The sequence below is a fragment of the Schistocerca americana genome, chromosome 7, assembly GCF_021461395.2.
Source record: "Schistocerca americana isolate TAMUIC-IGC-003095 chromosome 7, iqSchAmer2.1, whole genome shotgun sequence".
NCBI lineage: Eukaryota > Metazoa > Arthropoda > Insecta > Orthoptera > Acrididae > Schistocerca > Schistocerca americana.
This window is the reverse complement of record NC_060125.1, coordinates 70,674,095-70,699,205: the sequence shown is the minus strand read 5'-3', so window position 1 is coordinate 70,699,205 and position 25,111 is coordinate 70,674,095. Positions and strand designations below refer to the sequence as shown.

The following is a 25,111-nucleotide window of genomic DNA, read 5'->3' as shown; positions in this document are numbered from 1 at the left end:
AGAGCTGTGCTGTGCTCGGCCGTAAGTAGAACATCGGTTGCGGCCGCATAGCGAAACGTTTCGGAGGGTAGTTACGCCGGTGTCGCTCATTCGTCGATGTGGTTTGCAGCGACTGTCTTTTTTTTGTGGTTGCGTTGCGAGACACCAAGTTTGCTGTGACACCTCGCACTTCGTATGACACCACATATACACTCCTGGAAATGGAAAAAAGAACACATTGACACCGGTGTGTCAGACCCACCATACTTGCTCCGGACACTGCGAGAGGGCTGTACAAGCAATGATCACACGCACGGCACAGCGGACACACCAGGAACCGCGGTGTTGGCCGTCGAATGGCGCTAGCTGCGCAGCATTTGTGCACCGCCGCCGTCAGTGTCAGCCAGTTTGCCGTGGCGTACGGAGCTCCATCGCAGTCTTTAACACTGGTAGCATGCCGCGACAGCGTGGACGTGAACCGTATGTGCAGTTGACGGACTTTGAGCGAGGGCGTATAGTGGGCATGCGGGAGGCCGGGTGGACGTACCGCCGAATTGCTCAACACGTGGGGCGTGAAGTCTTCACAGTACATCGATGTTGTCGCCAGTGGTCGGCGAAAGGTGCACGTGCCCGTCGACCTGGGACCGGACCGCAGCGACGCACGGATGCACGGATCCTACGCAGTGCCGTAGGGGACCGCACCGCCACTTCCCAGCAAATTAGGGACACTGTTGCTCCTGGGGTATCGGCGAGGACCATTCGCAACCGTCTCCATGAAGCTGGGCTACGGTCCCGCACACCGTTAGGCCGTCTTCCGCTCACGCCCCAACATCGTGCAGCCCGCCTCCAGTGGTGTCGCGACAGGCGTGAATGGAGGGACGAATAAAGACGTGTCGTCTTCAGCGATGAGAGTCGCTTCTGCCTTGGTGCCAATGATGGTCGTATGCGTGTTTGGCGCCGTGCAGGTGAGCGCCACAATCAGGACTGCATACGACCGAGGCACACAGGGCCAACACCCGGCATCATGGTGTGGGGAGCGATCTCCTACACTGGCCGTACACCACTGGTGATCGTCGAGGGGACACTGAATAGTGCACGGTACATCCAAACCGTCATCGAACCCATCGTTCCACCATTCCTAGACCGGCAAGGGAACTTGCTGTTCCAACAGGACAATGCACGTCCGCATGTATCCCGTGCCACCCAACGTGCTCTAGAAGGTGTAAGTCAACTACCCTGGCCAGCAAGATCTCCGGATCTGTCCCCCATTGAGCATGTTTGGGACTGGATGAAGCGTCGTCTCACGCGGTCTGCACGTCCAGCACGAACGCTGGTCCAACTGAGGCGCCAGGTGGAAATGGCATGGCAAGCCGTTCCACAGGACTACATCCAGCGTCTCTACGATCGTCTCCATGGGAGAATAGCAGCCTGCATTGCTGCGAAAGGTGGATATACACTGTACTAGTGCCGACATTGTGCATGCTCTGTTGCCTGTGTCTATGTGCCTGTGGTTCTGTCAGTGTGATCATGTGATGTATCTGACCCCAGGAATGTGTCAATAAAGTTTCCCCTTCCTGGGACAATGAATTCACGGTGTTCTTATTTCAATTTCCAGGAGTGTATATTCAAAAACGTATGAAGAAACCTTTTCCGGTGCTGAAGGTAACGTTATACTGGCAAAATTGCAGCAACATATCAAAAAAATCTGTTATGTTAGTATCACCTCTGTGCACACATCGTCGTGTCCCACTGACGAGTCCTGAGAGGGAGTGAAGGACCGCAAGGATGCGCGTCAAAAAACTTACTCCACAGGACGTCTCGAGGTCGTGGGCTGCCTTCTGTGCTGTGCACCTGCTCCACTGAAAAGATGGCTGTAGGGTGAGTTAGAATACGGAACTTGGCTGGGATTACAGGGTACACTGGATGCAATCATAAATCAGTGCATATATACACTGCAAGCACCCCTGGCACATCCGTTTTATAAACAATTATATGTACAAAGTCTACGGACTGCCTTCAACTGCCTTCTTTATAGTGTAGCTCCTCATCCCTAAGTCCCAATATTGCAGAGGCGAGCGCGCTAGACTAAGTATTGATACATGGAAATAAGTCTAAATCTTCTCGTAGTTACGCAGCACTGCACTGCGATATCACAGCATCAGAACTCCAGCTAAACCATATCTGACCGACTGACCTGCTACTCCATCACAGCCATCGCTCCCATCACTCTCCTAACAATGTGGCAACTAGCCTTTTTATAGCGGTAATGCACCCAGCATAACTTGTTCTAGAAGTTTCTAGTACTCTTGAGCATTGCGTGTGTGTCACGCGGTAGCAGGCCGTATGCCGCTGTCCAAGGGTTGCAGGGTTGCGTCTTGCGACGGCTGTCGAGCCTCGTGATGCGGCATAGTCCGATCTTGTTGGAAGAGTCAACATTACACATAAGCTACGTCCGGTCATCTACATCTACACCTACATTTATACTCCGCAAGCCACCCAACGATGTGTGGCGGAGGGCACTTTACGTGCCACTGCCATTACCATCCTTTCCTGTCCCAGTCGCGTATGGTTCGCGGGAAGAACGACTGCCGGAAAGCCTCAGTGCTCGCTCGAATCTCTTCTAATTTTACATTAGTGATCTCCTCGGGAGCTATAAGAAGGAGGAAGCAATATATTCGATACCTCATCCGGGAACGCACCCTCTCGAAACCTGGAGAGCAAGCTACACCGCGATGCAGAGCGCCTCTGTTGCAGAGTCTGCCACTTGAGTTTGCTAAACATCTCCGTAACACTATCACATTTACCAAATAACCCTGTGACGAGACGCGCCGCTCTTCTTTGGATCTTCTCTATCTCCTCTGTCAACCCTACCTGGTACGGATCCCACACTGATGAGCAATACTCAAGAATAGGTCGAACGAGTGTTTTGTAAGCCACCTCCTTTGTTGATGGACTACATTTTCTAAGGACTCTCCCAATGAATCTCAACCTGGCACCCGCCTCACCAACAGTTAATTTTATATGATCATTCCACTTCAAATCGTTCCGTACGCATACTCCCAGATATTTTACAGAAGTAACTGCTACCAGTGTTTGTTCCGCTATCATATAATCATACAATAAAGGATCCTTCTTTCTATGATTCAAATGGCTCTGAGCACTATGGGACTTAACATCTGAGGTCATCAGTCCCCTAGAACTTAGAACTACTTAAACCTAACTAACCTAAGGACATCACACACATCCATGCCCGAGGCAGGATTCGAACCTGCGACCGTGGCGGTCGCGTGGTTCCAGACTGTAGCGCCTAGAACCGCTCGGCCACTTTGGCCGGCCTTCTTTCTATGTATTCGCAACAAATTACATTTGTCTATGTTAAGGGTCAGCTGCCACTCCCTGCACCAAGTGCCAATCCGCTGCAGATCTTCCTGCATTTCGCTGCAATTTTCTAATGCTGCAGCTTCTCTGTATACTACAGCATCATCCGCGAAAAGCCGCATGTAACATCCGACACTATCTACTAGATAATTTATATATATTGTGAAAAGCAATGATCCCATAACACTCCCCTGTGGCACGCCAGAGGTTACTTTAACGTCTGTAGACGTCTCTCCATTGAGAACAACATGCTGTGTTCCGTTTGCTAAAAACTCTTCAATCCAGCCACACTGCTCGTCTGATATCCCGTCAGCTCTTACTTTGTTTATCAGCGACAGTGCGGAACTGTATCAAACGCTTTCCGGAAGTCAAAGAAAATGGTATCTACCTGGGAGCCTGTATCTAACATTTTCTGGGTCTCATGAACAAATGAAGCAAGTTGGGTCTCACACGATCGCTGTTTCCGGAATCCATGTTGATTCCTACAGAGTAGATTCTGGATTTCCAGAAATTACATAACACGCGCTGGTAGCAAGAATTTCCAAGCCTACATGATACTTGATTTTTAACTCTATTTTCTACCATTCGCAACAACATGACACATTCGTATTATCCTTCAGACTGTAGCCTTTCTGTCTTTCACTACACCTCGACGGTAAAAGTATTTCCTTAGTTGTGGTTGCTGTGAAGACCGCCTCCTCGTTGTAACGTACGTGTTTCCTCTTTGCAGGAATGGCAGGACCACAAGTTCCGGTGGGATCCGGCAGAGTACGGTGGCGTGACGGAACTGTACGTTCCATCGGAGCACATCTGGCTGCCCGACATCGTGCTGTACAACAAGTAAGTGCTCAGTGATCTGCTCGCGCCTGCCTCCCTGCCAGCGATCCGCCCTGCTCACTGAGCTGACAGCTTAGCACTGTTTCCTCCTATAGTGTGTCCAGAACTAAAGTTCCAGTTCCATAACGCTGCTGAAAGAGAATTACAGCTAAAATTTACGTCAAATCTGAGCACCCTGTCACGACCGCAGGGAGAAACGTCATGTAACAAAAATTTGACGAGTGGCTGACGGATGTAAACGTCAGAATACGCACACCTACAGACTCGCGGCTCACTGCTGTTCGCCTGTTTAGAACCGTGACGTCCACCATGGCTGTCTCCATGAAGGATGGCATGCTGCTGATGGAGCTGTTTCACGAGAACGGTGACTGCGCAAATAGCCTTGCAGAATTTCCTGACAAGTATAAGAAATAATGTTTTGGACTAACGTCTGCTTAAGGTCTGGAGAAAATTATTAAAAAATTCGAAAAGACAGGTTCCTTCGAAGTGTAGTGTGGCAGTGGAAGGAATGGACACTGAAGCCCCAAAGAAACTGGTGTAGGCATGCGTATTCAATTATAGAGATATGTAAACAAGTAGAATACGGCGCTGCGGTCGAAAAACCACTAAGTAAGACAACAAGTGTCTGGCGCAGCTATTAGATCGGTTACTGTTGCTGTGCTATCAATAGCTATCATGCCACGACATAGGTGCAAGTTCTTAGGTTGGCACTACGACAGACACCGACGACAGCGCCCTCTAGCCGGCGCTGTGCAGCTCTACGAGCTCCGCTCCAGATTCACCCCATTTGATCAAGAGCAGACGACCAAGCAACATTGTTTCTATTTCATAGTGGGCGAGCCACTACAGGTTTTGCCTTTGCAACTTCTAGCCGCTGTTAGAGTTGATTGATGAACGGCTTCGCACCTACGTGCTCGTCTGTACGCAAAGTTAAGTAAAAGAGCTATAACCCATACGCGATACCGAAGCATTTCACGTTTTCCTGCTCCTACTCATTTCCTACATTCGGCCTACCTTTCCGTTTACAGGAGCAGACCCACGCGCCGCCTTCAAATGGTTCAAATGGCTCTGAGCACTATGGGACTCAACTGCTGAGGTCATTAGTCCCCTAGAACTTAGAACTAGTTAAACCTAACTAACCTAAGGACATCACAAACATCCATGCCCGAGGCAGAATTCGAACCTGCGACCATAGCGGTCTTGCGGTTCCAGATCGCAGCGCCTTTAACCGCACGGCCACTTCGGCCGGCGCGTCGCCTTCCAGGCGGGATACAAAAGTTGCTACAATGCGAGATTGTCAAGATTTAAGTGAGTTTGAACGTGTTATGCTCGGCACGCGAGCGATGGGACATAGGCCCTCCGAATCAGCGATGAAGTGGGGATTTTCCCGTACGACCATTTCACGAGTGTACCGTGAATATCAGGAATCTGGTCAAACATCAAACTGCCGACATAGCTGCGGCCGGAAAAAGATGTTACAAGAACGGGACCAACGACGACTGAAGAGAATCGTTCAAAGTGACAGAAGTGCAACCCTTCCACAAATTGCTGCATATTTGAACGCTGGGCCATCAGCAAGTGTCAGCATGCGAACCATTCAATGAAACATCATCGATGTGGGCTTTCTGAGCCAAAAGCCCACTCATGTGCTGTTGATGATTGCGCGACACAAAGCCTTACGCGTCGCCTGGGCCCGTCAACGCTGACATAGGACTGTTGATGGGTGGAAATATGTTGCTTGATCAGACGGGTCTCGTTTCAGATTGTATCGAGCTGATGGACGCGTCCAGGTATGGAGACAATTTCATGAACCCATTGACCCTGCATGTCAGCAGACGACTGTTCAAAGTGGTTGAGGCTATATAATGGTGTGGTGAGTGTGCAATTGGAGAGATATGAGGCCCCTGATACGTCTAGATACGACTCTGATAGGTGACACGTACGTAAGCACTCTCTCTGGTCACCAACATCCATTTATGCCCTTGTGCATTCCGACGGACTTGGGCAATTCCAACAAGACAACGCGACATACCACACGTCCAGCACTGCTACAGAGTGGCTCCAGGAACACTCTTATGCTTTTAAACACCTCCACTGGCCTCCAAACTCCCCAGACATGTACACTATTGAGCAAATCTGGGTTGCCTTGCAACGTGCTGTTCAGAAGAGATCACCACCTTGTAGTATTCTTTCGGATCTGTGGACAGCCCTGCAGCATTCACGGTGACATTTCCCTCCTGCACTACTCCAGACATCAGTTGAGCCCATGCCACGTCGTGTTGCGGCACTTCAGCGTGCTCGCGGTTGCCCTACACGATGTTAGGCACGCATAACAGTGTCTTTGGCTCTTCGGTGTAGCTGACCCAACGTCTGCCGAAGATGTGGCCACACACCTGCAGGAGGGGTTGAGCGGTGGTGTACAGACATGCTGAGCACGCGGAATTGTCCGAACGTTGGACTTGCCCGGGAGCACGGTGCATAAAATCCTCCGGAACATCCTGCACTGCTATACGTACAAAATCACCCATGTTCAGGAGATGTTTCCTGCTGATCGACCGGCAATACAAACCTTCGCTCTGGAATTTCTTGCTCTCGTGGAAGTGGACAGGGAATGGCGACGGAACGTTCTGTGAGCAGACGAAACTCGTTTGCATCTAAAAGAACGTGACAATACGCAGGACTGCAGAATATGGATAACGGAAAATCCGCACGCATATCAGCCGGTACCACATCATTTTGTGAAGGTGAGTGCGTGGTACAGATTAACGGAATTCTATATCACAGGGCCGTATTTTATCGAGTGACTCACCTATTACCTCTACCATTACTGTGACCGCTATGAAAGTGTTTTCGCACCAACGTCATTCCAGCAGTTCACTGATGTCGACGTGTGCCAGATGGCGCTCCTCCGAACATTGCACAGCGAGTGAAGCTGCTGCTGCATAGGCATTTCTGAAATGCTAGAATTATCGGCCATCATGGCCCTACAGTCTTGCCGTCCACATCGCCTGATCTTAAAGCGTGTGATTTCACGCTGTGGATTATCTGAAAGATGTGTTCAGTGCTCCAGTTACGAACATAGCTGTATTGAACGCTCGCATTACGCAACCCATTCTGAACATGACACACGAGACACTCCGATCTATTGTGGAATATGCTGTTTTTCTGTTTCAGCTGGTAGCTGAAACCGATGGACAGCGTACTGAACAGGTCCTGCGTCATTTTTACGACGGTTAGAAGCCTATATCACTTTGCTTTTCATGCAGTAGGCGACAGGACAATTAAAAATGATGTCATTTTGCTTTTTATGCGAGTTTTGGCCTCAGGACAGTTACAAAAGTATTCTTCCCATCCGATGTGGTACGATATTATCATGGTGGATGGGCTTACCAAACTAACAGCGTCACTAGTGCTGACTGCCGAACTTGTGAACTCATTCACATTGAACAGTAGAATGGTGTAATGTGCAGCTCGAACCATAGCCGTCGTATTGCGATTCATCTGTTATTAGTAGCTGACTCCGTTTACGTTAAGACTGTTACAGGTGCCATCGACTGCTAAAATGACTACTGTTTTTTCCTTCCATGGCGTTTCCCCCCGCGTTCAACTTTGGTGTCATTCTGAGCAGTAGATCTGTTTCTACAGCGTTTTGAAACTTTATTTTTAAGTATGGACACCTTGTGTTTCCATCAGTTGGTTCCAATGTCCCGAGAGAGTGGTGTACCTTTCGATAATACTTGTGTTATCTGAAGAATACAGCAACCAGTACCCCTTTATACTGGGTGAGAAAAATGTTTCATGCAACTTAAGCGTCGGTTAGACCAACATTGAGACAACACATTGTGTTCCTGTTACAGATAACGGTGACTACACCGTTCGATTACGACCTATATTCACGAACTTCAAACAGGGCGATTCAGTTTCAGTTATTTGTGTCGATACTAGTTTAGTTCTTTAATTCCTTGCGTGTCCGTGTGATTACTAGGCACAGTCATCCATTCTTATAACCGTGTAGTGCACTGTTCTCCTTACTTTGGTACGGAAATAGAGTGTGAGCGCTGTATTCAGATGTGAGCTGAGTTGGTGACATTTACCACACAGGTCCAGGCAGTGTAGGCTTTGGTTACGCAATTTGGGGCTGTTACCAATTGGCGTCATGTGGGGGACCGGACGTTACCACGCCAGGTACTTCCCACAATGAAGTTGATCCCTCAACTGTGGTCGCATGAAAGGCCTCTCTAAGGCAGCGAAAGACTTTCTGTGAGGCCGATCGGAGGCTCCCCCTGGCCCCCTCCCCCTTCCCACTGCCTACCCAGAGTTCGTCTGACGAACAGGTTTGGGGCAAAGTTCGTGGCTATCAGAATCCATGAGCCAGATGCAGTCTCTCGCCCTGTTCCGGAGGAGTCCTCTCGGCCCATAAGGTCTGGGCATTAAAGGTAGTTCGGAGCTCCAGCATTATGAACGTAATGGCTCTCTTTCGTGATGTAGCTGCCGAGGAGGAGAAGAAAATCCAGTGTGCACTCTGTGTGCAGACCGGAAGTACTTACCAGATGCTACGTAGAGCACATGGCGCGGCCATCTGCAGGTGGGGGCTCATGTCCGCACTGACGATGCGTGGCTTTGGATCAGAAGAGATTCTCTCTGGTTTTGGGCAACTGGATTAGTTAGCGAAGACTGCCAGTCTTGCTTGCGAGACGAAGGCTGAGCTCACCATATGCAGCATTGTTGATAGAACCGCTTGTCGTCCTTTGGTGCAGATCCGAGTGGAGGGTCTGAATCAGAAGCTCAGACGTTTCTAGACTACGTCAGCTGCAGATTCCTATATTTGCTCCATAGAGTGATAGGTTACCAGGTGCTGCTTGATAGACAGGGGTCTACACGAAGCAGCTACATATGTAGCAGGAGCCGTGTGGAGGAAACTGGGCGGTTATTAGAAGGTCTCTACAAAGTATAGATAGGGCTTCAGTCTAAGAGGGTGCAGGAGAAACACAGACTTAGAAACAAATGGTATTGTAGTCGTAGATTGTCACATATGTTTTGGAAAAGTACCAGAGCTCCAAGCACTGATAGAAAGCACTGAAGCTCAAATCGTTAAAGATATGGAAAATTGGCTAAAGCTGGAAATATGTTCAGCCGAAATTTTTACACAGGACCAAACCGTATTCTGGAAGGATAGATTAAATACAGTTGGTGGTGGAGTTTTCGTTGCTGTCAGAAGTAGTTCACCTTGTAGTGAAACTGAAGTAGATAGTTCTTGTGGGTATAGATTGCAAACCATAGTAAATTAATTACTGGTTCATCCTAGCGACCCTCGACTCAGATGATCCAATTGTTGAGCAGTTCAAAGAACACTTGAGTCTCGTTTCAAATAGGTACCCCCAATCATACAATGACAGTTGACGGTGACATCAATCTACCCTTGGTATGTTGGTTAAAAAATGTGTTTAATGCCAGTCGTCCGAAATAGTTTTGATTATTTTCTTAGAAAATTACTTTGAACAATTAGTTCAGGAGCTCACTCTAAAGGGTAAATGGTTGCGAAAACTTACTTCATCTCTTTGCAACAAATAATCCGAGCAAGTAGGGATCATCATGATGGATACAGGGATTAGCAACCCCGAGGCTGTTGTACGGAGAACAGATACCGTTACATCAGAATACTCCAAAAATAAACGCAAAATACTTCTGTTTAAATAAGGACATAAAAATTCTCTTGACGCCTTCCTAAGAGACAGTCTCCACTCCTTCCAACGCGATTATGTGAGTGTAGACCAGATGGTTTGAATTCAAAGAAATAGTATCGTCGCCAGTTAAGAGATACATACCAACTAAACTAATAAGAGATGGTGCTGATTCCCCATGGTATACAAAAGAACTCGGAACACTGTTGCAGGAGCAATGAAAAAATCATGCCAAATTTCAAAGAACGCAAAACCGCGAAGTCTTACAGACGCTCCAAACTTACCGCGAACTTCAGTGCGAGATGCTTTTAATAGTTTTCACAACGAAAGTCTGTCTCGTAAACTGGCACAATAATACAGAGAGATTCTTGTCATATATAAAGTATACCAGCTAGGAGACATCCTCACTGTTCGATAACAATGGTGATGCTACAGCTGACAGTGATACTAAAGCAGAGTTATTAAACACAGTTTACCGAAATTCCTCCATCAAAGAAGATGGAGCAATTATTCCTGAACTCGAATCAGCCAACATGAGTAACTTAGAACTAGGTGTCGTCGGTGTAGCGAAACAATTTAAATCACTTAACAAAGGCAAAGCTTCCGGTCCAGATCGTATACCAGTCAAGTTCCTTTCCGAGTATGGCGATACAATAACGCCGGCCGCTGTGGCCGAGCGGTTCTAGGCGCTTCAGTCCGGAACCGCGCTGCTGCTACGGTCGCAGGTTCGAATCCTGCCTCAGGCATGGATGTGCGTGATGTCCGTAGGTTAGTTAGGTTTCAGTAGTTCTAAGTCTAGGAGACTGATGACCTCAGATATTTAGAGCCATTTGAAACATTTGATACAATAGCCCCATAATTAGCAGTCATATACAACCACTCGCTCGTAGATAGATCCGAACCTAAAGATGGGAAAGTTGCACAGGTCACACCAACACCGAAGAAAGAAAGTAGGAGTAATGCACTGATTTAGAGATCTATATCCTTAACGTCGACCTGCAGTAGGATTTTGAAACATATACTGCATTGAACGTTATTAGTTACCTCAAAGTGAACGATTTATTGACAAAAAGCCAACATACATCCAGAAAATATCGTTACTGAGAAACGCAACTAGTTCTTTATTTCCACGAAGTAATGAGTGCTGTGGACAGGGAATATCAAATTAATTCATATTTTTATGTCCAAAATGCTGTTGATACCGTTCTTCACAAGCGACTTCTAATCATATTGCGTGCCTATGGAGTATCGTCTCAGTTTTTGCGAGTGATGTTGTGATTTTCTGTCAGGTAGGTCACAGTTCGTAGTAATTGACAGAAAGTCATCGAGTAAAACAGAAATAGCATTTGGCGTTCCCCAATGAAGTGTTGTAGGCCCTTTGCTGTTCCTGACCTACATAAACGTTTTAGGAGACAATGTGAGCAGCCACCATAGTTTTCTAATGATACTGTAGTTTACCGTCTTACAAAATCATGAGATGATCAAAGCAAATCGCAATGGACAGGAAGGGCACTCAGCGAATCGGCTGGTCCCGCTACCTAACCTAGGGGTCACAACACCTTCATTAGCAGAGACCAGGTACATCACCGTAAGATCGTTCGCCGACTGGAGTCTGAACACATCATTTCCGAGACACACTGTTGGATCCTGGATGCTGCTACTGGTCTGGACTTTGGATTGCTCTAAACACTTGCAGTTGCTGTACCGATCAGGACTTAGCAAAGACTCGCTGATTTTCTGCTATCATTCATCCACTGTCAAGTTTCCTCGCTCACACCGACCAAGTTCCTTCAGGTTTCCTATGAACTGTGAATTGTGCTGTGGCTGTCAGACTGCGTATTGATAAACGCTGTGCGTGTTGGTCGCAGGAAACCAAACAAGCATTAACAAAAGTGATGACTATGATACCTGCCACAGTTGAGAAGCATATGTCTCAAAATCAATTCACATTCAATGAAATCAAACACGCACCCAGAGTTTCTAAAAGTTCGACAGCAGCAGTCGACTTTTGTAACAGCAAGTAAGGCTGAGAAATGCCACAGCAGTAAGCAACGTCTCTGTCAAACCTAGTGCATCTCTTGTCAGTCGGTATACATGGGGCATACACGTAGGAATGTTAAAGCAACATATTCAGAACACGTCAGAGTTCTAAAATGGAATAGCTCCCCTAACACATATGCTGGCCGGTAAAAAGCCCACAACCATCACGCAACTAAAATAGAAACAGATTTTAAAATACTAAACTTCAACCACAGGCTGTGACATAAAATTACTATGGAAGAAGACATCCACATACAGAAGGTATTAGCTGAAGGAAAACAGATTGTAAACGACTACACTACACTGTGCAGTGACAAACTGTGTGACACATTAACGGAGCTGTATAGAAAAGACGACATGAACAACTGAACCACACACACAGGCAGCGTGGGAGGGATAAAGTAAACAAAATACGTATTTTGCGCCCAGCTGATGTGAGGACAAGTGACCATCAACAGGAACCGGACACACAGCACTGTGGTTTATAAAGGGGAAAAGTGTTATTTTACGAGTGAAGTTTCACAAAATACATGTTGTGTTTGTGTGTGCGTCTCAACAAGATGGAAACGAATGTTCGAAACCGAACTGTAAGTAATCGCAAAATACAGTCACTCCATATTTTTGGACAGCAAAATAACGTTTAGGGATAAAGTCATTTGCTAATTCGCCAACGAAACTCACAGTAACATTATATAGTTGCAGATGACAAGCTATCTGTGTCGAATAATGTGTAGAGGATCATATATAACACAGTCATGTAGAAAAATGTAGTTGACCATAACGACTGTGAAACATTGTTTTATGCATAATTTGCGTTAGAATGACTATCACTTTAAACACGTTTACATGTTACAGAACTGAATAAAGAGCACTGAGTGACGACGTCACAAAGCTGCTGAAACATGTTTGAGGACGTAGAGGAGGCTGACATTTAATCCATCAATTTTCCCCGCTAACATGGCTACTACAACAGCTGCAAAAGCAAATGAATAACTTGCACGTACTATATAATAAGCATTCTTACATATAGTGTACAGCTATTTTTGTCAGAAATTTTGAACATCTTGCACCATTTTAGACTCTCCAGTGCCTTCTCTACACCGACAAAATCAATGAAGTGATTTTTCTTAAATCTTCCTTCGATTATCAGTCACTGATGATTTATTTTATCCGAAAGCCAAAGTGATCATTTTCTCTTTTTTTTTTTTTACCTCTGATCGATCGCGGAACTAAGCCCACAGTGAAAATATGATGAAGCTTTGCACAGATGTGTTCCACAGTGTCTCTAGTAGGCTCGTCAATCGCCTCACGTCGCAGTTTTCGTTTCTGAGCCCACAGTGACGACGTGAGAGTCCCCTGCCAAGTGTGCCTGCTGAGGGGTTCCGCCTGAGTTTATGCAGCCCTCACACTTTCCTAAAACGCTCCCAATAAACCGAAGATCCCATTCGTCTTCCTCCCAATGTCCTAGCATGCTCGTTCCATTTCGTATCACTCTGCAACGTTACTCTTCGATATTTAATGGACGGGACTTTGTCCAGCAGCAAACCACTAATAACTCTGTTGTAACATCACGAGATTGTTTCTCCCAGTCTTCATAAACCTAAGGTAACTCGCTTCCCTCTCCCCCCTCACCCCACCCCCCCCCACCCCCACCCCCCATTCAATCCATAACTTACCGTTTCCTACATTTAGAACATCACGCCAAATAGTTCAATCTAAGTCATCTTTTTCCACGGTCACTGGACGACGGTACTTTACCGTATACTACAGCAAACACCCGCAGAATGCTGCTCACCCAGTCCATCAGATCATTTATGTGTATTAGTCACATCACACTACATTGGAACACTGCTCTTGGTACCATTGCCCCTGATGAACACTTGTCGTTGAAGGCAATGTACTGTGTTTTATTACTTAGCACGTCTTCATGTCACTCACATATCTGGGAATCTATTCTGTACAATCGGACATACATTAAGGCGTCCTGTCAAAAGCTTTCCGAAAATCTAGGAATATGGAATCTGCCTGTCACCCATCATCCATGGTTCGCAGGATATAGTGGAGGAAAGGGTGAGCAGCGTTTCGCACTTGCGTTGATTTCCAAATCCGCGTTGATTTCGGGGCAGAAGCTTTCCTGTCTCAGGGAAATTTATTAAATTCAAATATTGAAGAATTCTGCGGATACGATTGTTAAGGATAGACATCTGTACTTATGCGGGTCCATTGTTGTATCTTACTTAAATAAAGGAGTCATCTGCGTTTTTTTCCCATCGCTGGGCGAGGCATTCGCCATATATGTAAACTAAGTAAGGGACAAATGCCGTAGAGTACACATAGTAAATCCGAAGAGGGATTCCGTCTGGACCTGGTGACTTCTTTGTTCAAATGGCTCGGAGCACTGTGGGACTTAACTTCTGAGGTCATCAGGCCACTAGAACTTAGAACTACTTGAACCTAACTAACCTAAGGACAGCACACACATCCATTCCGGAGGCAAGATTCGAACCTGCGACCGTAGAGGTCGCGCGGTTCAGGGCTGTAGCGCCTAGAACCGCTCGGCCCCGCCGGCCGACTGACTTCTTTGTTTTCAACTATTTCAGTTGTTATGAAAGCCAGTGATGTTCCTTTCTATGTCCTCCATATAGGAGTCTGTGAAACGGTCAAACGATAGTACAGGGATTGGAAATAGGCCTCGCTATTTTGTTTGACCAAGAACGGCACTTCCGAAATGCCTTCAGGGCACTGCAAAAGTCAGTGCCGATCAGAACAGTGTTCTGTATAATCCTGAGTGCGTTGTGTCGGACCTAAGTGAATTCGAACTTTGTCAGTCTGTTAGAGCTCGAATTTTATATGCCGAAATCATCCGCTAAATCACTACTGCTGAAAAAGTCACTGCAGAATCGAGTGTCGCACTCTCGAGCCCTTTCAGTGCCAAAGCAACATAAATGGACCTCCATAAGTAGGGAACTGCAGAGCGAGCTGGAGTTTCCGTAACAGGGGAAGGCTGTGTCGAAGCCAAATAACGCTAACTACGAAGCAATGGAGGAAAATCATATGGACGGTCGAGTTTGCATTCCAAGAGTGAAACATATCGCGGGGGTTAGATGATGATTTGGGCAGAGATATCGTGGTATTCCTTGTGACCCCTGGCAACTTGAAGGTGGTAGTACAACCAATGACTCTGTGGCCATTTTACGTGATCAGGCACTTTCCATTGTACAATGTTTCTTCCCCTACAGCTAGATGTGTGTCCCAGGATGACAGAACCCCTGTTCACACATCTCGCATCGTCCAGGACTGGTTTTGTGAGCACTAGGAGGTATTCTCGCATCTCGCATGACGTTAACCGTCGTTCCTTCAGACCATTTTTAAATTTCTTTTGGTCTTGACACATTTGATGTACATTGCTTCCAAGCTGATTTTATTCTTCTCTTTCTTTTTTATCCGTGAACATTCTCCTTTTCAACTGTTTCTCCCAGTCATCTCGGATGAACGCCCTTTCTATAACCTACAGGCTATTTTCTCGGGTCCTCCACGACTCTCATCTATCCACCTGGTTATCAGTTGACCCTTTCCTCTTGACACCCTGTATTTCCCTCTAATATCCTCCATATTTCCATCTAATATCAATACATATCACTCTCTCTCTCTCTCTCTCTCTCTCTCTCTCTCTCTCTATATATATATATATATATATATATATATATATATATATATATATATATATATATATATAAGCTGCTGAATTTGGGATATAAAGTATTTCCCAACATAGGGTTTGAACGTCTCCTGACAGTTGTTCGGAGAGAGAGATTGGGTCACACAAACGTGGATTTCTCCAGGGGAATCAACAATAGATTAAATATTCACCGTAAAGCAAATTTGAGAAAAGACTGTTTAATTTGGGACACACGCCTCGCCACTTTCTTTACTACAAATCAGCATATGATGGCATAGGAGAATGTTTACCGTGCTGTTACTGTACTAGGAATTACTGCAATCCTTTTAAGGCTCTTGAAAATGCCAACTAACCAGTTACAGATTATTACAAGAACTGGAGGCATGTTTTCTAACCCACCAGATATGCGAGATGGTGTAACGCAACGAGGGGTACTGGTGTGCCCCAATTCTAACGTTTCCTTGGCCAGCGTGATCAGTGACGCAGAGCAGCTGAGCTAGGGAATAACCTTTATAAATCAGTGCAAATACTCGACTATGCAAGTTTCAAGAATCCGGAAGGAATTCGTAGCGACTTTCATGACATTTGAGCAGGCCAGAAGGAACATGGTACTAAAGATTAACCAACAGGAAAGAAATTATATGGCGGCTGGGGAAGCACTTTCGGAGAACTTCCCACCTCAGTAACATTGGGTGATAGTGCTTCCGACAGAGTTGAGCAGTTTAAAGAACTTAGATCGACAGTCATCAAATGAACTGACACCTCTTACAAAATTGCGAGATAAGTAGCACCTAACAGAGCCTATTTTCATTAAGGAAAAGTATTTACTGCAATGGTCTCAAAACTGCATCGTCAAATTAACATTTTATTAAACACTTACAGGACTTGTGACTACACATACCGCGTGAACTTGATCACTGATATCAGAAGATATTGGAATGCTAAATGTCATCGAGGGAAAAGAAATTCGAAGAGATGTAGACCATACAAATGAAAGAGGACGATGGGGGAGGAAGTACAGTCATGAAATATACACTGTGTACAGTGTTCCACCTATTAGGTCAGTGAAATCAGCATGACTGAGAAAGGCGGGGCACGTGCATATATATATATCCGCTGCTGGGGCAATCCTTTCTCATCCGATACTGAAATGGCCCGCTTTTGGAGAATTTCTTCTGTTTTCCACCTTGTTTGAAAAGTTCCAATTTGAATATTATCTCTTTCTGGAAATGAATGACGTTTCAGTAAATATGATTTCCCCTATGGTTTCTACGATAACGTTGGAGGCTGAAGAAGTGAATAAATATTTGTGCTACGGCCGGGACTCGAGCCCGGGTCTTCTTGCTTACTAGGCAGATACACGTAGGGTTCGAGTCCCGGCTGCAGCACAGATATTAATTCACTTCTTCAGCTTCCAGCGTTATCGTAGATAAATTAGAGAGTTAAGTGTCCCAGTGGAAATTTAATTTAAGACCCTGTGGTTTCATTCGACAATCCGGGGTATGTGAAGTGTTATTATCTCTCTTCAATACCTGTCATAATTGCGTCACTAATTGTGTGGTGCACCCTGAAGTGGATTTAACGACCTTCGACCGTCCTTTCGCTCCATTGTAATAGCTGTTGCACTTCGCGAAACGTTCAGCGCCGAAAAGGATCGCCTACCGCCTCAAAGCGTTAGGCATACTGTCTCCAGTTACTACAAGTCTGTGGGCTAATTCGCAAGTGTTTCTCCAAAAGCCTGAAGGGAGAATTCGCGTTTGTGCAGATTTTAAACCAACTGTACATGATCAGTCGTGGAGACTTAAGCCATTCCTCGTCCAGATTAACCTGTGTATAAAGTAATAGGAAGAAAATACTTTTCTAACTCTTATTTAGCAGAGTCATGTCTACAGTTAGCAGTTCATGGTGTTAATTTTCCCTTCAGCCTGTATCGCTACATTCGCCTCCTTTTCAGCACGACTGCTGCCCCTGCAATCTTTCAGCGTTATCTAGAACATTCTATCCGTCACATTCCCAACTGCACTAACCTGGATGACATTCTCGATGCTTGTGAATCGAGGGGAAGACTTCTCAGCAACCTTCCCCTTCTCTTCAAATTTTGCAATAAAATGGATTTCGCTCCATATTGCATCAATGTGATTTCTTCAAGCCAGAGATTGATTATCTGGTTCAAATCCTTAGTATTCATGGCTTGCGCCCAACAAATACCAGCAACAGATCCATCATCATATTCCGCCCCCCCCCCCCCCCCAACCAATCTTAAATAACTATAATTCTTTTTAGCCAAAGTTAAACATTAAGGGAAATTTATCCCCCAGGCATCAGATATACCCAAACTTTTCACCTTCCTGAGGCAAAAAGTTGACAAATTTCAGAGGCCACTGTTTGCTGTTGATTGTTTATATCACGGTCTTCGGCATGACGCTTGCCTATCCGCATTTGACCCTAGCAGATAACTGGTCCTTGCCATTCATGCCTTCACACACAATATCGATGTAGTTTCATTAAAAAAAAATGTGGGTGACACAGAACATCCTCTTGTACATGCCTCTAAAACAGTAAACACCACTCAACTAAACAAAAGCCAGATAGAGAAGTTTTCTCTATGAAGCTAAATTTCACTTGATTATAGACAACAAACTTCAGGTAGCCCTCTTCGTCCCTCACAACCATACATAAGAGTAAACAGCTCAGCAACTACAAAAAAAAAAAAAAAAAAAATGGCTCTGAGCACTATGGGATTTAACATCTATGGTTATCAGTCCCCTAGAACTTAGAACTACTTAAACCTAACTAACCTAAGGACATCACACAACACCCAGTCATCACGAGGCAGAGAAAATCCCTGACCCCGCCGGGAATCGAACCCGGAACCCGGGCGCGGGAAGCGAGAATGCTGCCGCGTGACCACGAGCTCAGAAACTACAAATGTGGATTCTATTTCTAAGAAAAATACTACTACCAGACCCACTGTATATCACCGATCAGTCCTGTTGGTCTAGTGGTAAACAGCGTGCCTGGAATCTGGAAGGTGACGGGATCGAATCCCAGTTGTATTTGTGCCGTCTAATGTAGCGTCTCTTACAGAGCGTGTTATGCGGAATAGGGACGTAGTTTATACACATTCAAAATGTTCAAATGTGTGTGAAATCTTATGGGACTTAACTGCTAAGGTCATCAGTCCCTGAGCTTACACACTACTTAACCTAAATTATCCTAAGGACAAACACACACACCATTGCCCGAGGGAGGACTCGAACCTCCGTCGGTTATAAACTTTCTTAAAGTGTAAAAAAGTATAAACAACAGTGTGGTGTCACCGCCAGACACCGCACTTACTAGGTGGTAGCCTTTAAATCGGCCGCGGTCCGTTAGTATACGTCGGACCCGCGTGTCGCCACTATCAGTGATTGCAGACCGAGCGCCGCCACACGGCAGGTCTAGAGAGACTTCCTAGCACTCGCCCCAGTTGTACAGCCGACTTTGCTAGCGATGATTCACTGACAAAATACGCTCTCATTTGCCGAGACGATAGTTAGCATAGCCTTGAGCTACGTCACTTGCTACGACCTAGCAAGGCGCCATTACCAGTTACTATTGATGCTGTAAAACATGTACCGTCAAGAGCGATGTTCACCAATTATGGATTAAAGTTAAGTATTCCAACAGATACGTACTATTTTTGCTAGTCTCATATCCCTGACCTGTTCCAGACCTCACGCCAGCCTGCGTGAGCTTAAACGCGTGCCTTTCGGCTTCCTGTCATAGTGGATTGGCTGTCTTGCCAGTCCACAACAAACAGTGCAAACGTTACGTTGAAAGTATAAGGAGAAACTGTAATTCACCAAGGACAAACCTGCGTTTGATCAATAATGCCATAGAAGTTCCAAGCGAAGCTATAAAATTCCGACTGCAGAATTGAGAAAATGTTCACGCAGTTCTGAACGAGCTCTGGGTGGATTTATATTTCCTCATCGCAAATGGAACAAAGCCAAAAAAATTGAAAATTAAGAAACAGGTCCAGGCCGCAGTGAGTATTGGGGACTCTCAAGCTTCTTGGGTCACTATCATCATGTTTAATATGTAATGAAAGAGACCATATCAAACACTACTTAGTGTTATGAAAACGTTTTGAAGTCAGTCGAGCTAAACACAAACCTTTGCTTTCTGACCTCGTAGTATTGAAAAGCAGTAAACCAGTAGCAAATGGAGCTACTTCAGTTGATAGTAATTCAACTATACTTAGTGATGCACCGACTGTAAACATTAAGTTTTTCAGAGTACTGTTATTCGAAATGTTTTACGAGCATCTTCACTCTCGGGCACGGTCGGTGAAGTTATGACACTTCAGAAACTGGGAAAACTGATCTATTACCTAAGTGAGGACTCAGCGCAACAGATTGAAAGAAGATACGTTTAGCAGATCTACATTTAAATTGGAGTTCGTGAAAGAATTCTTAGAGATCCTTTCTGGAAGTCGTATTAAAGGATGCGCAGATGTGAGCGTTAATACACTTTTGCATAGAGAGGAACAGTGTGGACAGGGTAAGCTCCACCCTCTAATGCAGAGCGCCCATAGGAAAAGTTAGCCTTAAAATTCGGACTTCCTACTTTACATAGCTGAGGCAAAAGGGAATAGTGAATGCTTCAATATCTCATAAAAGCAGCTGTCAGTCAATAAATATACATAGTCCTTCATACAGTTTCATCAAAAACAGTTTGTTTTCCAGTGGTTGCAGTACATTTATGAACGTGAGGTAACATCACTGAACCGCTTCGTACGTTCCTTAGTGCCATTCTTCTGCTGTAAGTGGCTAGTGTTTCAAAGATGTGAATAAATATGCAGCACAATACTCACATTACCTATCACCTTCAATAACGTTCCGCACTTCAGCTACACAGTCGCAAACGTTTTAAAATAAATGCTAAGAGGAGAAACAGGTACTTATAAATATAAAAATTATCATTCTACAATGTGGACGTTCAAACAGATAGCACAAAGATACGAGGGCTATTCGCAGAGTTAGAAACGATAGGTCGCGAAATGGAAACCACAGTGAAAATCAAAACTGTTTTATTTGCAACGGTTAGCTACACCTTCCAGCTACTTCACTACACAGTTGCCGCTCAGACTTAGACAGCTGTCGTAGCGTTGTACCAACTTTTCAATTCTCTCTTTACAGAAGACAGCCGCCAGTACTTTTCGACAATTTTCTACTCTGCACTGCAGCTCGTTGTCTCTGTCAAAATATTGTCTTCATAGCCAGCGGTTCATTTTAGCACAGATGAACCTAGGGGTAGCCAATAACGGGCTGTATTGTGGGTGATCGGACACTTCCCACGGAAAACGCTGCAGGAGCATCTTCATTGCCCCTGCAGAGTGCGGCCGATAATTGTCGTGCAGAACAAACCGCATGACAATTATGTGGATTGCATAGCTTCAGGCGAAATCTTTCGCCAGGCCCTCATACCTGGCAGGAGACGCTAATTTCTAGCCATCTTTACCTTCTCACTGTGAGCTCAGAACTGAATAGAGCAACATGATGCGATCGACGGGCGTACTAGAAGCAGTGCCCAACGCATCTGTGCAAAGCTTCATCAGATTTTCATTGTATTTTCCATTCCTTACTTTCCGAATAACCTCGTACTTCTGCTTGAATATTTTATCTATCTATGAGTCCTTGCCACTGGGCTGTAGACGTGTTGTATCTGTTCAAATCTTGTCAGAAGTATATTTTTCTTATAAGGCATTAAGACTCTTACTTTCATCAGAAGATTTGTGTAATGCACGCATTGAATAGGTGTCAGAGTTTCATTATCAGACTCTACCTATAGGGTTGAAGATAACCGCTAAATAAATAATGCGTAAGGACATTTTTATAGCATTAGTGCTATGCGAATGTCTCACTACGTTTCGGTTTTCCTCCGTTGTTGTCATCGCCATCGCAATTTTACAGCAATATTTGCTGATGCCAGGTTTCGTGAAAATGAAGACGACGGTATTTGTAGTAGCAACAATAGTGAACTGCATTCTTTTCCCAGCAACTTTAAAATATCTAACACTGTATTCCGGGAAGTTTTCTCTAGAGCAACGAAACATATCGGCTGTATTCACTGAAGCTCATTTTTCATCTCCATCTACATGTTAACTCGTCACGAATGGCACTCGGAAACAACAGCTCTCGTTAAACTTCAGTAAGAGTTCTAATTTCTCTGGAGATACTCTCGTCGCGGTCGTTTGGACAGGCCTAATTTGGAGGAAGATTTATGTTGCTCGGTTCACCATAGAGCTCTCTGAGTTTTAGTCGTTTACCACTAAACTTCTCCATCAAGCTCAAAGCCAGTGTTATAGCGTCTGCCACTCGAGTTTATGAAAGCATTTCCATAACGATTTTTGGCATAGATAACGACGCCGTCATGAAACGCACCACTTTTCACTGGATCTTGTCTGTCGTTTCTATTACTGTAACCTGATAACGGTCCTAATGTCATGAGCAACATAGAAGAATCGGTCTTACAAGTTCTTTTGCAATCAACTTCTCTTATGGATGAATTAAATTTCCTTTTCATCCTATGTATCTCTACCTGGCGTTTGCTTTTCATATTTTGGGAGCACTCCACCTGACACAGCACCGAACAACTAGTAGTAGGTGTTTTACTGTTGGTACTGTTTTCAATGATTTATCGTTGAAAGCAAAATGAACAATAGTGGACTTCTTCTCCTACCCTGTTCATGCTCAGCTGACAGTCATCTCCGAGTAATCAAAATGTTCTAGGTCTTCCTACGTTACACTATACTCTCCTGTCGCTGTTACCTTTCTACAGCAAAATCACCGTCCATAAACAGCCCCATGGCGCTTCTAATCTTACCCATTAGGTCAATATACATCGCAGACTAGAGTTGAGACCCGTTAAAAACGATACCGTTACTTTAGTTAGGAGTAATGGGTATTTTTCGCTATTTGTTTGGTCTTGGCTATAGTAGGTGTCTCATTTTTTACTAATAAGCGAGTAAGAAAACGAAATATCTATTAGCCATAGCAACAGTGCTGAAATTTTTCTACATCTACATAGATATTCCGCAAGCCACAATACGGTGCGCGGTGGAGGGTAACCTGTACGACTACTTGTCATTTCCTTTCCTGTTCCACTCGCAAATACAGCGAAGGGAAAAGCGGCAGTACAGTTGTTTGGCAATCAGCTTCATATGCCGGTTCTCTAAATTTTCTCAGTTTTGTTTCTCGAAAAGAATGTCGCCTTCCCTCCAGGGATTTCCATTTGAGTTCCCGAAGCACCTACGTAACGCTTAAGTGTTGTATGAATCAACCAGTAACAAATCTAGCAACCCTCCTCTGCACTGCTTCGATGTCTTCCTTCAATCCGACCTGGTACGGATCCCAAACACTCGAGCAGTACTCAAGAACAGATCGCATAAGCGTCCCATATACACCCTCCTTTATGCAAGAACTTCTCTTTCGTAAAATTCTCCCAATAAATCGAAGTCGACGATTTCTCTTCCCTAACACAGTTCTCACTTGCTGGTTCCACCTCATATCGCTTTGGAACTTTATGCTCAGGTACTGAAACGACCTGACTGTGTCATGAAGGACAGTAGTAATACACTATCCGACCATTGCACGTTTCATCTTCCTACTCAACCGCATTAACTTACATTTTTCCACATTTAGGGCTAGCTGCAATTCATCACACCAACTGGAAATTTTGTCTAAGTCGTCTTGTATCTTCCTACAGTACTCAACTTCGACATCTTACCGTACACCACGGCATCATCAGCAAAGAACCGCAGATTGCTGCCCACCCTGTCAACCAAATCATTTATGTGCAATCAGGCTCATAAATTAAGGATAATTGCAGAATGTGGTTCCACACTACGTGGTACTACAAAAAACTGGCGCTAATAGTATAGGCACATAGGGAACACACACGACACAGATCTGTAAGTCCACGGTATTGGTGATAAGTTGAGAAAACTGTCCCGAAACACATCTACAAAACGCCACTGTTTCCTGCGCATGTACCCCGATATGGGATTTGACCACCATGCACACTTCACAGGACGCACAACGGGTTGGCATAATCAGGTGGTCGAGCAGCTGCTGGGGTACAGCCTCCCATTCTTACACCAGTGCCTATCGGAGTTAGTGTCCTTGGAGTTTGAAGACGTGCAGCGATACGTCGATCGAGAGCATCCCAGACGTGCTCGATGGGGTTTAGGTCTGGAGAACAGGCAGGCCACTCCAATCCTCTGATATCTTCTGTTTCAAGGTACTTGTCCACAATGGCAGCTCGGTGAGGCCGTGCGTTATCATTCATCAGGAGGAAGGTGGGACCCACTGCACCCCTGAAAAGGCGGACATAAAATGACGTCCCGATACACCTGACCTGTTACAGTTCCTCTGTCGAAGACATGCAGGGGTGTACATGCACCATTCATAATCCCACCCGACACCATCAAACCACGACCTAAATAAAGGTCCATTTCAAGGGCGCTAAGGGGTTGGTATCTGGTTCCTCGTTTACGCCAGATGAAAACCCGGCGAGAATCACTGTTCATACTATACCTGGACTCTTCAGCGAACATAACCTGGGACTACTGTTTCAATGACAATGTACTGTGTTCTTGACACCAGGCCTTACGGGCTCTCCTGTGACCCGGGGTCGGTGGAATGCACCTTGCAGGTCTCCGGGCGAATACACCATGTCTGCTCAGTCATCTGTAGACTGTGTGTCTGGATACAACTGTTCCAGTGGCTGTGGTAAGGCCCTGAGAAAGGCTATCTGCAGTACTCCGTGGCCGTCTGCGTGCACTAATGGTGAGATATCGGTCTTCTTGTGGTGTTGTACACTGTGGACGTCCCGTACTGTAGCGCCTCGACACGTTTCCTGTCTGCTGGAATCGTTGCCATAATCTTGAGGTCACACTTTGTGGCACACGGAGAGCCCGTGCTACGACCTGCCGTGTTTTGGTTCAAATTGCTGTGAGCACTATGGGACTTAACATCTGAGGTCATCAGTCCCCTAGAACTTAGAACTACTCAATCTAACTAACCTAAGGACATCACACACATCCATTCCCGAGGCAGGATTCGAACCTGTGACCGTAGCGGTCGCGCGGTTCCAGACTGTAGCGCCTAGAACCGCTAGGCCACCCCGGCCGGCTGCTGTGTCTTACCAGCCTCTAGTCGGCCTAGTATTCTACCACTCATAACGTCATCAATATGTGTTCTTCGAGCCATTTTCAACACACAGACAGTTACCATTAGCACGTCTGAAAACGTTTGCACACTTACTCGCTGCACCGTACACTGACACGCACCAAATCACCTCTATGTACGTGGACTGCTGCCAGCGCCACCGAGCGACGACCGCAGGTCAAACACACCGCATGTCATACTCCGAGGTGATTTAAACCCGCAAACCTCCCACCAGAGCGTTGTTTCGCCATGTTTCAGCATTATCCTTAATTTATGAGAATGAGTGTATATACAGAACAACA

At 45.5% G+C, this 25,111-nt stretch overlaps 1 protein-coding gene across 1 annotated transcript in view; it reads left to right on the top strand.

Annotated features, from left to right (window-relative positions):
* Nucleotides 1-25,111, top strand: part of LOC124622709 (acetylcholine receptor subunit alpha-L1) — a 565,111-nt gene that overhangs the window by 395,345 nt on the left and 144,655 nt on the right. Inside the window, exon 4 of the mRNA XM_047148499.1 lies at nt 4,088-4,197. Coding sequence (XP_047004455.1) covers nt 4,088-4,197 — 110 coding nt within the window. The remainder of the gene's footprint in view (nt 1-4,087; nt 4,198-25,111) is intronic.